Consider the following 11,326-nt stretch of genomic DNA (forward strand, 5'->3'; position numbering starts at 1 on the left):
ACTGTGCGTGTGTGTGTATGTTGCACAGCTGGGGTGTGTCTGTGTGTGTGTTGCACAGCTGCGGGGTTGCACATTGTGTGTGTGTTGCACCACCGGGGGGGTGCACAGTGTGCATGTGTGATGCACAGCCGGGGTGTGTGTGTGTGTGTGTCTGTGTGTGTGTTGCATAGCCGGAGGGGGGTTGCACACTCTGTGTGTGTGAATGATGCACAACCAGGGGAGGGTGTGTGTGTGTGTCTGTGTTGCACAGCCAGGGAGGATGCACAGAGAGTGTGTGTGTGTGTGTGTGTGTTGCACAGCTGGAGTGTGTGTGTATATATGTTGCACAGCCGGGGGGGTTGCACACTGTGTGTGTTGCACAGCTGGTGTGTGTGTGTGTTGCACAGCGGGGGAGTTGCACACTGTGTGTGTGTGTGTGTGTGTGTTGCACAGCTGGAGAGTGTGTGTGTGTGTGTGTGTGTGTGTAGCACAGCCGGGGGGGGGTTGCACACTGTGTGTGTCGCACAACGGGGGGAGCGTTGCACTCTGTGTGTAGTTGCAGATTTCCTGCATTCATTATTTTCTGCCCCGCCCCCACAGCCCCGCCCGCTACGTGCCTTTCCCCGCCCGGGCTCGGGGCCAGCATCGCGCAGCGGCCCGGGATTTTCCCCCCGTGATCGCACGCTGAGCTGTCACCCCCGGGCGCAGCCAATGGGGCGCCAGGGGCGGGGCTGGCTCCATTCATAAAGCTGCGCCGGGGGGATGTGGGCAGAAGATCGCTGTGCGCCGCACCCGGGGACTACTTCTGAAAATCGCGCTGCGCCCCAGCCCCATGAACGCGCTGTACGGTGCGACCAGCATGTGCTTAGCCTGCGAGCCCCGGATGCCCGCCCTGCCCAGAGCCGAGCCCCCCAGCAGGGGCACCGGGCCCCAGTACTTCACCTTCGACCCCCTGCCCGCGGTGAGCCAGACCCCTCCCCGCAGGAACCCGACCCGGGGCAGGAAACGGCTGCGCAAAGTGCTCTACCCCCCCGTGGTGAGTCTGGGGGGCTGCGGGGGGAGCCGGGATGCCTGGGTTCTCTGGGGGTGAGGGGGGAGTTGACTCCTGGGTTTCTTTGGGATGTGGGGAAGGGGTCTATTGGGTTAGTGTGGGGGGAGGGATCTACCTGTTGATCCACCCCCTTGTGCCTCAGTTTCCCCTGCTGTAGAAGTAGGCTGCTGATGGCTCACTGGGTCAGTCCCTGCTGCTGGAGGGAGGGTGAGGGTGGAGTAGCCTCACCCCCCACTAGCCTATGGGGCAGCATGGCTCCCTGCAGCTGGGAGTGTGTCTCCCCATCTCTGAGCATGCTGCAGGGGGTTGGGGGGAAGCTGAGACCTGTAGCCCAGCCCTCTTGCTATGGGCATACAGACCAGTGCAGGATGAGTCACCCCATTGGACTGGTCCTGCGTATCCTGGACAGGAAGCCCCATGTGCATGTCTCTCTGCCCCAGAGATCCCCTGCTAATGGTGGGGGGGCTGTGTGTGTCCCAGGCTCCCTGCTGCTCACTGCCAGGGGTGATTCTCTTGCTAATCTGCCCCCTAGATGGGAGCATTATGGGGCATATGACACAGAAGGGAGGCATCTAGATCATGCTTGGTGCAATGGGGGTTCAGATTGCCTGGCTCAGCTGCTGAGCCTGCGCTGCCCCCGAATCACAGGTTTCTTTGGCAGAAGAAGGCATTGTGGGTAGAAGCAGAGGTTTCTGGGTAACTGGGCTGACCTCCCAGCCACATAGCTGGGTGTGGGGCATTCTGGGTAGTGGGCTTGCCCCAGGGCTAAGTGCTAGGGCATTCTGGGTAAACTTGGGGTGGAACCAGTGCATTGTGGGTAATACTTGGGTCCCCCTGCCAGCCAGGTCTCTAATGTCCTGTCTCCTTCCTCCCGACCAGGTGAAACGCTACTACCCGGCCAAGGAACGCAGCCAGGCCAAGCGCCTGCTCTTCATCCTCCTCACCATCATCTTCTACCAAGTCTATAATGCTGACGAAGACCTGGCCCTGGGACCTGAGCCGGGGATCCCTGACCACTCTGTGCAGAGTGAGGGCTCCCGCTGTGAGCCCCCCCTCTCAGAAATGCTCCCGATGCCCCTGGAGGTCCCAGAGGTGGCCAACGCTACCAGTTTGCACGGGGGCCACGAGGCTGCTGAATCCACCCTGGAAATCAGCCAGTTCCTGGAGCAGAATCCAGCCGCTTTCTGAGACCCCCCCACCCAGGGTTTCTCAGGCCAAGACACCTAAGGGGTCAACCGGGCCGGGGGCCTGACTCCAGCCACTAATGGGTTAACCCCGCCTGGCCTTTGGCCAACTCTTTCTGCTGCTGCCTCTGAACTAAGCAGGTGAAGAATCCGGATGACGCCGGACGCTTGACGTCAGTAGCAACATGAAACCTCTTCGGCAGCCGTGAGCAGGGAACTCCTGGCTCCAGCAATGACTGAGACTTTGGGGTGGGGGAGTATTACTGACATAACTTATTAATATCTAATATTTATAATATTTATAATATTTGTAATTTAAAGATGTTCTATTTAATGATCAAAGTGGGAACATGCCTGCAGGGAAAATGCTGCTTTAAACCAAGGTGGAATAAAACCGTTGAACGTCCTCATCAGTTTAAACCGGGACATGTATCTTGCTCTTGTCTCTATGGGGACTTTAATGTTTGTTAGTGCTGTTACCCAGAGGGGGAAACTCCCCTCTAATTGGTAGCAAAGCAGCCTGAGGCGAGGTGGAGCTGACAGGAAGAGCTGCCTGCAAATCTCGAGGAGGTATTAAAACTATGGAAATGCTCCTAGGAAGGGGTAAACTTTGTGCCAGCCAAATGTCCTAGAACTCACCACTACAGCTCTCCAGGCAGAGGCCAGGCTGGGTTGCTCTGTGGCAAAACAGCCTCTGATCCTTAGGTCTCCCATAAACTAGCTACTTAACTGGGGCATGGAAGTATGGGTGAGTTGGGTGGAGGGAGAAGTTTGGAGTCCGAAAAATTATTTGGCTGCTTTAAGCCTGGACCAAATGGGGATTTTTCTGACCCTGGGAGGAGGCGAGAAGTCAGGGTGAGATCGCTGCCCCCCTGCCCTTCCTTCTCGGACACCCCCCAGCTATGCTCACGCCCTGGGTGTCAGACCAGCAGAGTCCCTGGCTGCTGCATACGCTTACTGTGTAAGCTGTTGTGAGAGGCTCTGGATGCTTCGGAGGCCAAAACTTGCCCCGAACGGACCAAAATTCAGGCTGATGTTTCCAAGGTGTGTTTGCCCCAAACTCTTTCCCGGACGAGTCGTCCAACCTGTGTATGTTCTGTGAACAAAATAAACGTGCTGACTCCTTTGGGTGTGTCTGATTTCCGGGGGGCAGGGGGATCCCACACCCCTTGGGGGAGGGGGTTGGCTGAAGGCAAAGCTCAGCTCACTTCGAGGGGTGAAAGGATCTCATGGTGCTGGAGGTGCAAGGAGATTGAGTGTGGGGAGGGGGCAAAGTGCAATTCAACTACAGGAGCATTCAAGGAGTGGGGAGGGGGGCCCTTCACATTCCAAGCTCCACCCACTTCCTGCATTACATCAGCTGGACACATTCTCATTGGCCGATGGTGGACCATGGGGGCAGGGCCTGGGGGGGACTCTTCAGAGAGGCTAGTCTGTTTCATGATGGGGGGGTGCAGCTCCAGAGTGAGGAAACCTGGCCCAGCCTTGGGAGGGGAGTGGGATCCAGTGGGTTAGGGTGACCAGATGTCCTGATTTTTGGGTCTTTTTCTTACATAGGCTATTGCCTTCCCCCCTCCTCACAGCCTGTCCCAATTTTTCACGTTTGCTGTCTGGTCACCCTAAGTGGGTAAGGGTGGGGGGCTGGGAGTCAGGACACCTGGGTTCTCATTCTCAGCTGAATGGTGGTGTTATCTATTCCCCCACGTGCCCCCCGCCCCCCCCCTCCACAAGGCTCGTTACCTTTGACAGAGTAACAAGCCTTGGGGACAGGGAGGAAGTGGGAGATGTGGTCTAGCTTGACTTCAGTAAAGCTTTTGATACTGTCTCGCATGTGTCTTCTCCTACACAAACTAGGGAAATGCAATGTGGATGGAGCTACTCTAATGTGGGTGCAGAACGGGGTAGAAAACTGTTCCCAGAGAGGAGTTAACAGTGGTTCACAGTCAGGCTGGAAGGGCATCACGAGAGGGGTCCCGCAGGGATCAGCTCTGGGTCCAGTTCTATTCAATGTCTTCATCAATGATTTGGCTCATGGCATAGAGAGCGCACTTATAAAGTTTGCGGATGATACCAAGCTGGGAGGCATTGCAAGTGCTTTGAAGGACAGGATTAAAATTCAGAATGATCTGGACAAAGTGGAGAAATGGTCTGAAGGAAACAGGATAACATTTAATTAGGGCAAATGCAAAGTCCTCCACTTAGAAAGGAATAACCAGTTGCTCACACACAAAATGGGAAATGGCTGCCTAGGAAGGGGAACTGCAGGAAGGGATCTGGGGTCACAGTGGACCACAAGCTAAATATGAGTCAACGGTGTCACACTGTTGCCAAAAAACCAAACCTCATTCTGAGATAAACTGTAGTGTCGTAACCAGGAACTTAGAAGTCATTCTTCCGCTCTCCTCTGCACTGATTAGGCCTCAACCGGAGTGTTGTGTCCAGTTCTGGGCGCCACATCTCAGGAAAGATGTGGAAAACTTGGAGAAGGTCCAGAGAAAAGCAACAACATTGATTAAAGGGCCAGAAAACATGAGCTATGAGGGAAGATTGAAAGAACTGGGTGTGTTTAGTCTGGACAAGAGAAGCCTGAGCGGGGACATGAGAACAGTTTTCAAGTATGTGAAAGGTTGTTGTAAAGAGGAAGGTGCTAAATTGTTCTCCTTAACCTCTGAGAATAGGACGAGCAACGGGCTTAAATTGCAGCAAGGGAGGTTTCAGTTGGAAATTAGGAAAAACTCCCTAACTGTCCGCGTGGTTAAACTCTGGAACAAATTGGCCAGGGAGGTTGTGGAATCTGTGTTGATGGAGATTTTTAAGAGCAGGTTGGAAAAACACCTCTCAGGGATGGTCTAGATAATATTGAGTCCTGCCTTGAGTGCAGGGGACGGGACTGGACGACCTCTCGCGGTCCCTTCCAGTCTGACCCTGCTATAACCAATATAACTACGGGTTACACGTAATTCTCTGGAGGTTTTCATTCTACCCGGGTTTTTAATCGTTAACTTTGATTTGGCATGATGGAAAATCAGTCAAATCTCCAGTTTAACGATGTTTCCTGGTGTCCCAGGACTCTAAGCCACCCCCACATGCGTCCCAGGGTGTCCCTGAGAGTCAGGGACTCTGGCACACTGGACCTGACCGGCAAGCGTGTGTATCTGCCAACCTGCCTTTCTCAGCCCTGTCCTGCCATCTTTAGCTCCAGCAAATCGCTCCTTCTCAAGTGATCCATGGCTCCAGCCACCCTCGGCTGGGGCTGCCCAATCCCCTCTCCCCCAGCAGGGTTGTTATCCATCTCTCTCTCCTCTGGGGTATGCTTAGAGCCAAGCTCCCAGCCAGCCACGCCCGGCGCCCTTGGACACACGGATAAGCCCAGCGGCAATGTCTGATAAGGGGCTATTCCGGGCTCTCTGCGGGGGCAGAGGAACTGCGGGTTCCCGCTGGTACCTGTCTGGGCCACGAGGGGAGGGTTATATATAGCGAGCGCCCACGTACAGATAGCGCCTGTGGCAACAGACACTCAGCCCAGGGTGGCCTCAGCAGGATGCCCGGGTTCTACCTCTGGGGGCTGGGAAGGAAGTGGAGTCTAGTGGTTAGAGCAGGGGAGCTGGGAGCCAGGACTCCTGGGTTCTCTCCCTGTCTCTGGGAGGAGAGTGGGGTCTAGTGGTTAGAGCCGTGGGGGCTGGGTGGCTCTGGGAAGGCAGTGGGGTCTAGTGGGGGGGCAGGGTTGGGAGCCAGGACTCCTGGGTTCTCTCCCTGGCTCTGGGAGGGGAGTGGTGTCTAGTGGTTGGGAGGGCTGGGAGCCAGGACTCCTGGGTTCTCTCCCTGTCTCTGGGAGGGGAGTGGGGTCTAGTGGTTAGAGCTGGGGGGGCTGGGTGGCTCTGGGAAGGCAGTGGGGTCTAGTGGGGGGGCGGGGTTGGGAGCCAGGACTCCTGGGTTCTCTCCCTGGCTCTGGGAGGGGAGTGGTGTCTAGTGGTTAGGAGGGCTGGGAGCCAGGACTCCTGGGTTCTCTCCCTGGCTCTGGGAGGGGAGTGGTGTCTAGTGGTTAGGAGGGCTGGGAGCCAGGACTCCTGGGTTCTCTCCCTGGCTCTGGGAGGGGAGTGGTGTCTAGTGGTTACGAGGGCTGGGAGCCAGGACTCCTGGGTTCTCTCCCTGGCTCTGGGAGGGATGTCTAGTGGTTAGGAGGGCTGGGAGCCAGGACTCCTGGGTTCTCTCCCTGGCTCTGGGAGGGGAGTGGTGTCTAGTGGTTAGGAGAGCTGGGAGCCAGGACCCCTGATTCTCTCCCCAGCACTGGGGGGGCGGGGAGTCTAGTGGTTAGAGCAAGGGAGGCTGTGTGTGTGTGTGTGTGTGTGTGTTTTCATGGCCCAGCCTGGCCTGGGGCTGTGTGTGTTTCTTTGCACACACGCTGGGTCACACACACAACCCTCCGCTCTCCAGCTCAGGAAACACATGATGGAAAGTGCTGCTAGGGGCCCTGGGCCCAGGCCAGGGCTGGGAATTGCCCAAGCTCGTGGCTTCCGAGCTCTGCCTAACCGCACGGCTGCGTTTCCTCTCACCCCAGAGGTGAGAACCACACGCGAAAGGAAGCAGCAGAGCCCACGTCCGCCCCCCGCCCCCCACCTGGCCCAGAGAGCCCAGGGCCTAAATATAAAGAGGGGAGCAGAGGAGTGGAAATACCGGCACTGGAAATACACAACTCTTCCCCCACCCCTCACACACACACACACACACACACACACACACACACCCTGCCCCTAACACACTCCCTGGGCCAAGTCTGACTTGGGGGCACTGTCTGGCTTGGGAGGCAGGGAATGGGAAACAGAGCCTGTTCCCTCTAGGGGGGTCTGGCTCCCATCCGACCCCAGGGCGGGGACTGGCTGGCTCAGGGGGGCAGGGAGTGGGGCAGGAGCCTGTCCCCTCTATGGGGGTCTGGCTCCCATCCAACCCCAGGGGAGGGACTGGCTGGCTTATGGGGGCAGGGAATGGGGCAGGGGCCTGTCCCCTCTGGGGGGCGCCGGCTCCCACCCAGCCCCAGGGGAGGGACTGGCTGGCTTATGGGGGCAGGGAATGGGGCAGGGGCCTGTCCCCTCTGGGGGGCACCGGCTCCCACCCGGCCCCAGGGGAGGGACTGGCTGGCTTGGGGGGGCAGGGAGTGGGGCAGGGGCCTGTCCTCTCTAGGGGGCGCCGGCTCTGATAATTCCAATGAGTCCGGCTCCTTTCTGTGTGTAATGAGTTTGCTGGCTCTCTGCCCCGTTACCAACGCCCCCCCCCGGCTCCCCCAGGCATGAACTAACCCCTGGCCGGCAGAGCGGGTGTGGGGGGTCAAACATGCCACTGAGATCGACCGCCCCTAGTGCCCCCTATCAAGCATCGGGGCAGGCACGTGGGGGCTGGCTCGTGGGGGGCTCTCTCTGCCCCTATTCTGAGGGGGACACAGAGGCCTGGGGGGTGGCTATGGGCTGGGCACCCCCCACACATTGAAAGAAGCAAATTTTCTCCCCCAGGCTCAGACGATGCCCCGGCCCCGGCGCTGCACTATTGGCCGCGCGCGCCACCTGGTGGCCACACGGTGAACTGCCGCCCTGACAGTTAACAGGAGCCAGCCAGGGGCTCGAATGCAGCCACCTCTGGGTGGGGACGGGGCGACCGCTTCACGGGCGCCGCGCCCCCGAGTTTGGGACAGGAAGTTATGCAGACAGCACCCTGGGTCTTCTTGGAAAGTCAGGAGAATGGGATGGGGGATCCGGCCAAAACAACAGGGTTAACTCACGAAATCCTGGTCCCCCCCCGCAGCTCTGCCAGTGCTCCTCACTCCCGACCCGCAGCCCTCCGCCAGCCCAGCCCTGCCCCCTAGCTCTGCCAGTGCCCCCCACTCCCAATCCACAGCCCCTGCTAGCCCAGCCCTGCCCCCCCCCCCCGAGCTCTGCCGGTGCCCCTCACTCCCAACTCACAGCCCCTGCTAGCCCAGCCCTGGGCTTCCCCCACCAAGAGACTTCATAGATTTGGGAGGGGTCTGGCAGGGCTGGGGTCCCAAAGAATTTGCTGTCTCCCCCCTTCTCCCCAAGCCAGGCAGCCAGGGATTTCCCTACTCCCCCCCCCCACCGAATTTCCCCAACACCCCCCTGGTTCAGTTTTGTGAACTAGTTACATGCAGGTGTTGCCAATTTAGTGACCGTTTGGACACTCGAATTGAAATTGAAACGTTAATACACACTTTGAAAGCATATACAGTGTATGATAACATATGTGTATCTGAAAAAGTACAATAGATTTGACAAGTATGAACACAGACTAGCTTCCTTATACAGCTGTTGTTTTTTATGACAATGTCAGGGCGTTCATTTCGGTGATGTTTGCCAACCTAATGATTTCAAATGATGATTTGTAAGCAGAGTCTAAATGAGCTGTCCCTGACAGCTAATGATGAGCTGAGGGGGAAAGGCTTCAGGACCAGATTATATTTACATTCACATCTAATCTACCCAGGTATCCAGCAAACAGAGCTGTGTTGTCCAAGTGATAGATTTTGGCTGGGGTTGGGTTACAAATGACTTGAATGCAGGTTGGGGGGGAGGGGGATGAAATATTGTTGTTCTTATTGTCTGAGTAAAGGGCAGTAGAACTGTACTTAGCCTGTGCTGATGGAGGGCATCGAGAGAGGGCGGGGAACAGGTGATTTGCTTGATGGGCTGCCTGAGTCACAAGTACCATTTGATCTGCCCCTCTCCACTGTGGAAAGACAGAGCTGATTAGGCTCAGCAGAGAGTCTTTTGTTTTGTTAAATGACCCCTACAGCTGAAATCACTGAGAGCTGGTGGAACCGCAAGAGACCAACTCGCAGAGGTCACAGTGGCAGGTGGCAGCAGAAGGTGACGGCGCAGGGCCATTGGCAACAGAGCAATGGCGTGAATAGTGGCACAATGAACAACAGCGTCCGGAGTGAACAGTGAGCAGCTGGAGGAACGAGCAAAGTGTCTTCTTGCCCCCAACCTGGGGGATGAACTCATGTGAAAGCACCTCTGAACTCTGAGTCTCCACTGACCAAGGACAACACCGGTGAATATTAACGAGGCTGTTAAGAATGCTGGAGACACAACACAGTTCATGCGAACAAACATGCCTGTGGCATTCCTACTTTCTATTTAAGCAAGAGATCCCACACACTCCAAACTGGAGGCCAATGTTAAGTGCATTGTCACTTGCTCATCCTGAAGCTGAACGCTGGTTCTGAACAAGACCAGCAAATGCTCACTATCTATCTGGAAGAAACTCAGCTGAGTGGCTGGAAGCATGTGGTGCAACAGTGAAAGACTCAACCGCTGAAAAAGTGAAGAACTCTCTCACCACATTCAGAAAATGTCCATACGCGGCTGATGAATGCATCAAGTATCGACTCATTGTGTCCGTTATCTTGATGTCAGTCGTAGGCCAGTAGATGTGTTTCTCGATGTTCAAGTTACAGAAGACACACCGGCTCCATCTGTGACAACCCACGTCTTAGAAGAGTTAAATGCTTGTCAATTGGACCCCAAACAGCTGGCTGCTTGTGCATTTGATGGAGCTACAAACTTCTCTGGAAGACATGGTGGAGCACAAGCTCTGCTCAGAGAAAAGTGTAACCTAATCTCTCCTATACACACTGCAGAGGCCATCTACTCCAACTAGCGCTAGTACGAGGTGCAGACTCTTCACAAGGCATTTAAAAAGCTAGAAGTTTAATGTCTTCATTATATTCTTTTTTCAGCAAGAGTCCAAAAAGACTGAATCTCTTGGAAAATATAGAAGATACGCTGGGACTGAATTTCAAATTAGTCGAGCCTGGGAAAACCCGCTGGCTTTCTCATGAGCAATCCTTGGCTGTTGTCTTAAAATTACTCCAGCCGTTGTTACTGGCTTTGGAAAGTATCTGCTAAGATGGTACGGATCTGAGTAGTGAAGCTGGCGGATTACTTTTGCTGCTAAGTTCAGAGACGACTACTGGCATTCTCTCTCTTTTGTAAGTCTACTGTTGAAACCACTTGGGTCATTAAACAAGGCCATCCAGGCCTCTGCTACAACAGCAGTAGATCTCTGTCCAGTAATGGAAGCTACAGTTGGATCAGTCAGAGAGCTATCCATGGAAAAAGTACTGGAAGAAGCAAAGATTTCAGTCCAGAAGTTGACTAATGAAGGTATTTATATTGAATTCTTAAGTGAAGACGACAGGAAGTGTTTGATAAGGCAACTGAAAAAGTACACAGACTTGATTTCTTCAAAATCTACAACAGCGACTTCTAGATTCGACTCAACCTCTACGTGGCTTATACAGATCCCTGTCCTATAAAACACTGGCAGTTGTGTGGAGTGAGGCACTACCAGCAACAGGGCTGCCATGTGCTCAGGACAGACTAGAGAATTTGAACCCAGAGTGGAATATCATACGACGAATAAATGATTCAACTTCAACTTCTTTTTTCTCATCACTAGCGGCTCGCCGTGATCTTTGTTCTGTTTCCTGGGATGAAAGCAGTGGGAATTCATCTCTTGCTACGCCCAGTCACAACCGCTACAGTTGAGCGGTCTCTTTCCTCATTGAACAGAATGTTGTGTTCTGAAAGACGTCGCCTTCCGCCTGATCCCGTGAATGAGCTAATGAGCATATCAGCTGAAGGGATGGACGTACCAGACACACGAGAAGCCACCAAAGATGAACGTGTTGCATTCAAGAAGTTAATTAACAGAGTTGTGCACAATGACAAGAAGAAACCAGGAAGGATGTAAACGTCGTGTTTCATGGAAGCCTTGAGTAGCCAGATTTGCTTCGTGTGATGATTTTAAAACATGAGTTAAATCTAATAAAATGATCGTGAAACATTTTTCAGTTTTTATTGTGGTGCCATAGGGATTTGGGGATTGGCCCTGCTTTGAGCAGAGGGTTGGACTAGATGATCTCTTGAGGTCCCTTCCAACCCTGATATTCTATGATTCTATATAGGGTGGCCAGATAGCAAATGTGAAAAATCGGGGTGTGGATGGGGGTGTAACAGGAGCCTATATAAGAAAAAGACCCCAAAATCTGGACTGTCCCTATAAAATCAGGACATCTGGTCACCCTAGATACAGCCCACCTCCG

The 11,326-nt window shown here is 54.7% G+C and overlaps 1 protein-coding gene across 1 annotated transcript; it reads left to right on the forward strand.

Annotated features, from left to right (window-relative positions):
• The first annotated feature begins 754 nt into the window (after positions 1 to 754).
• On the forward strand, positions 755 to 3,340 carry IER3 (immediate early response 3). The gene is made up of 2 exons (XM_030543991.1): positions 755 to 1,015; positions 1,910 to 3,340. Exons 1-2 carry the CDS (start codon positions 812 to 814, stop codon positions 2,216 to 2,218), a joined length of 513 nt encoding a protein of 170 aa, XP_030399851.1. The 5' UTR covers positions 755 to 811; the 3' UTR covers positions 2,219 to 3,340.
• The last annotated feature ends 7,986 nt before the right edge of the window (positions 3,341 to 11,326 follow it).

The sequence above is a fragment of the Gopherus evgoodei genome, unplaced genomic scaffold, assembly GCF_007399415.2.
Source record: "Gopherus evgoodei ecotype Sinaloan lineage unplaced genomic scaffold, rGopEvg1_v1.p scaffold_32_arrow_ctg1, whole genome shotgun sequence".
NCBI lineage: Eukaryota > Metazoa > Chordata > Testudines > Testudinidae > Gopherus > Gopherus evgoodei.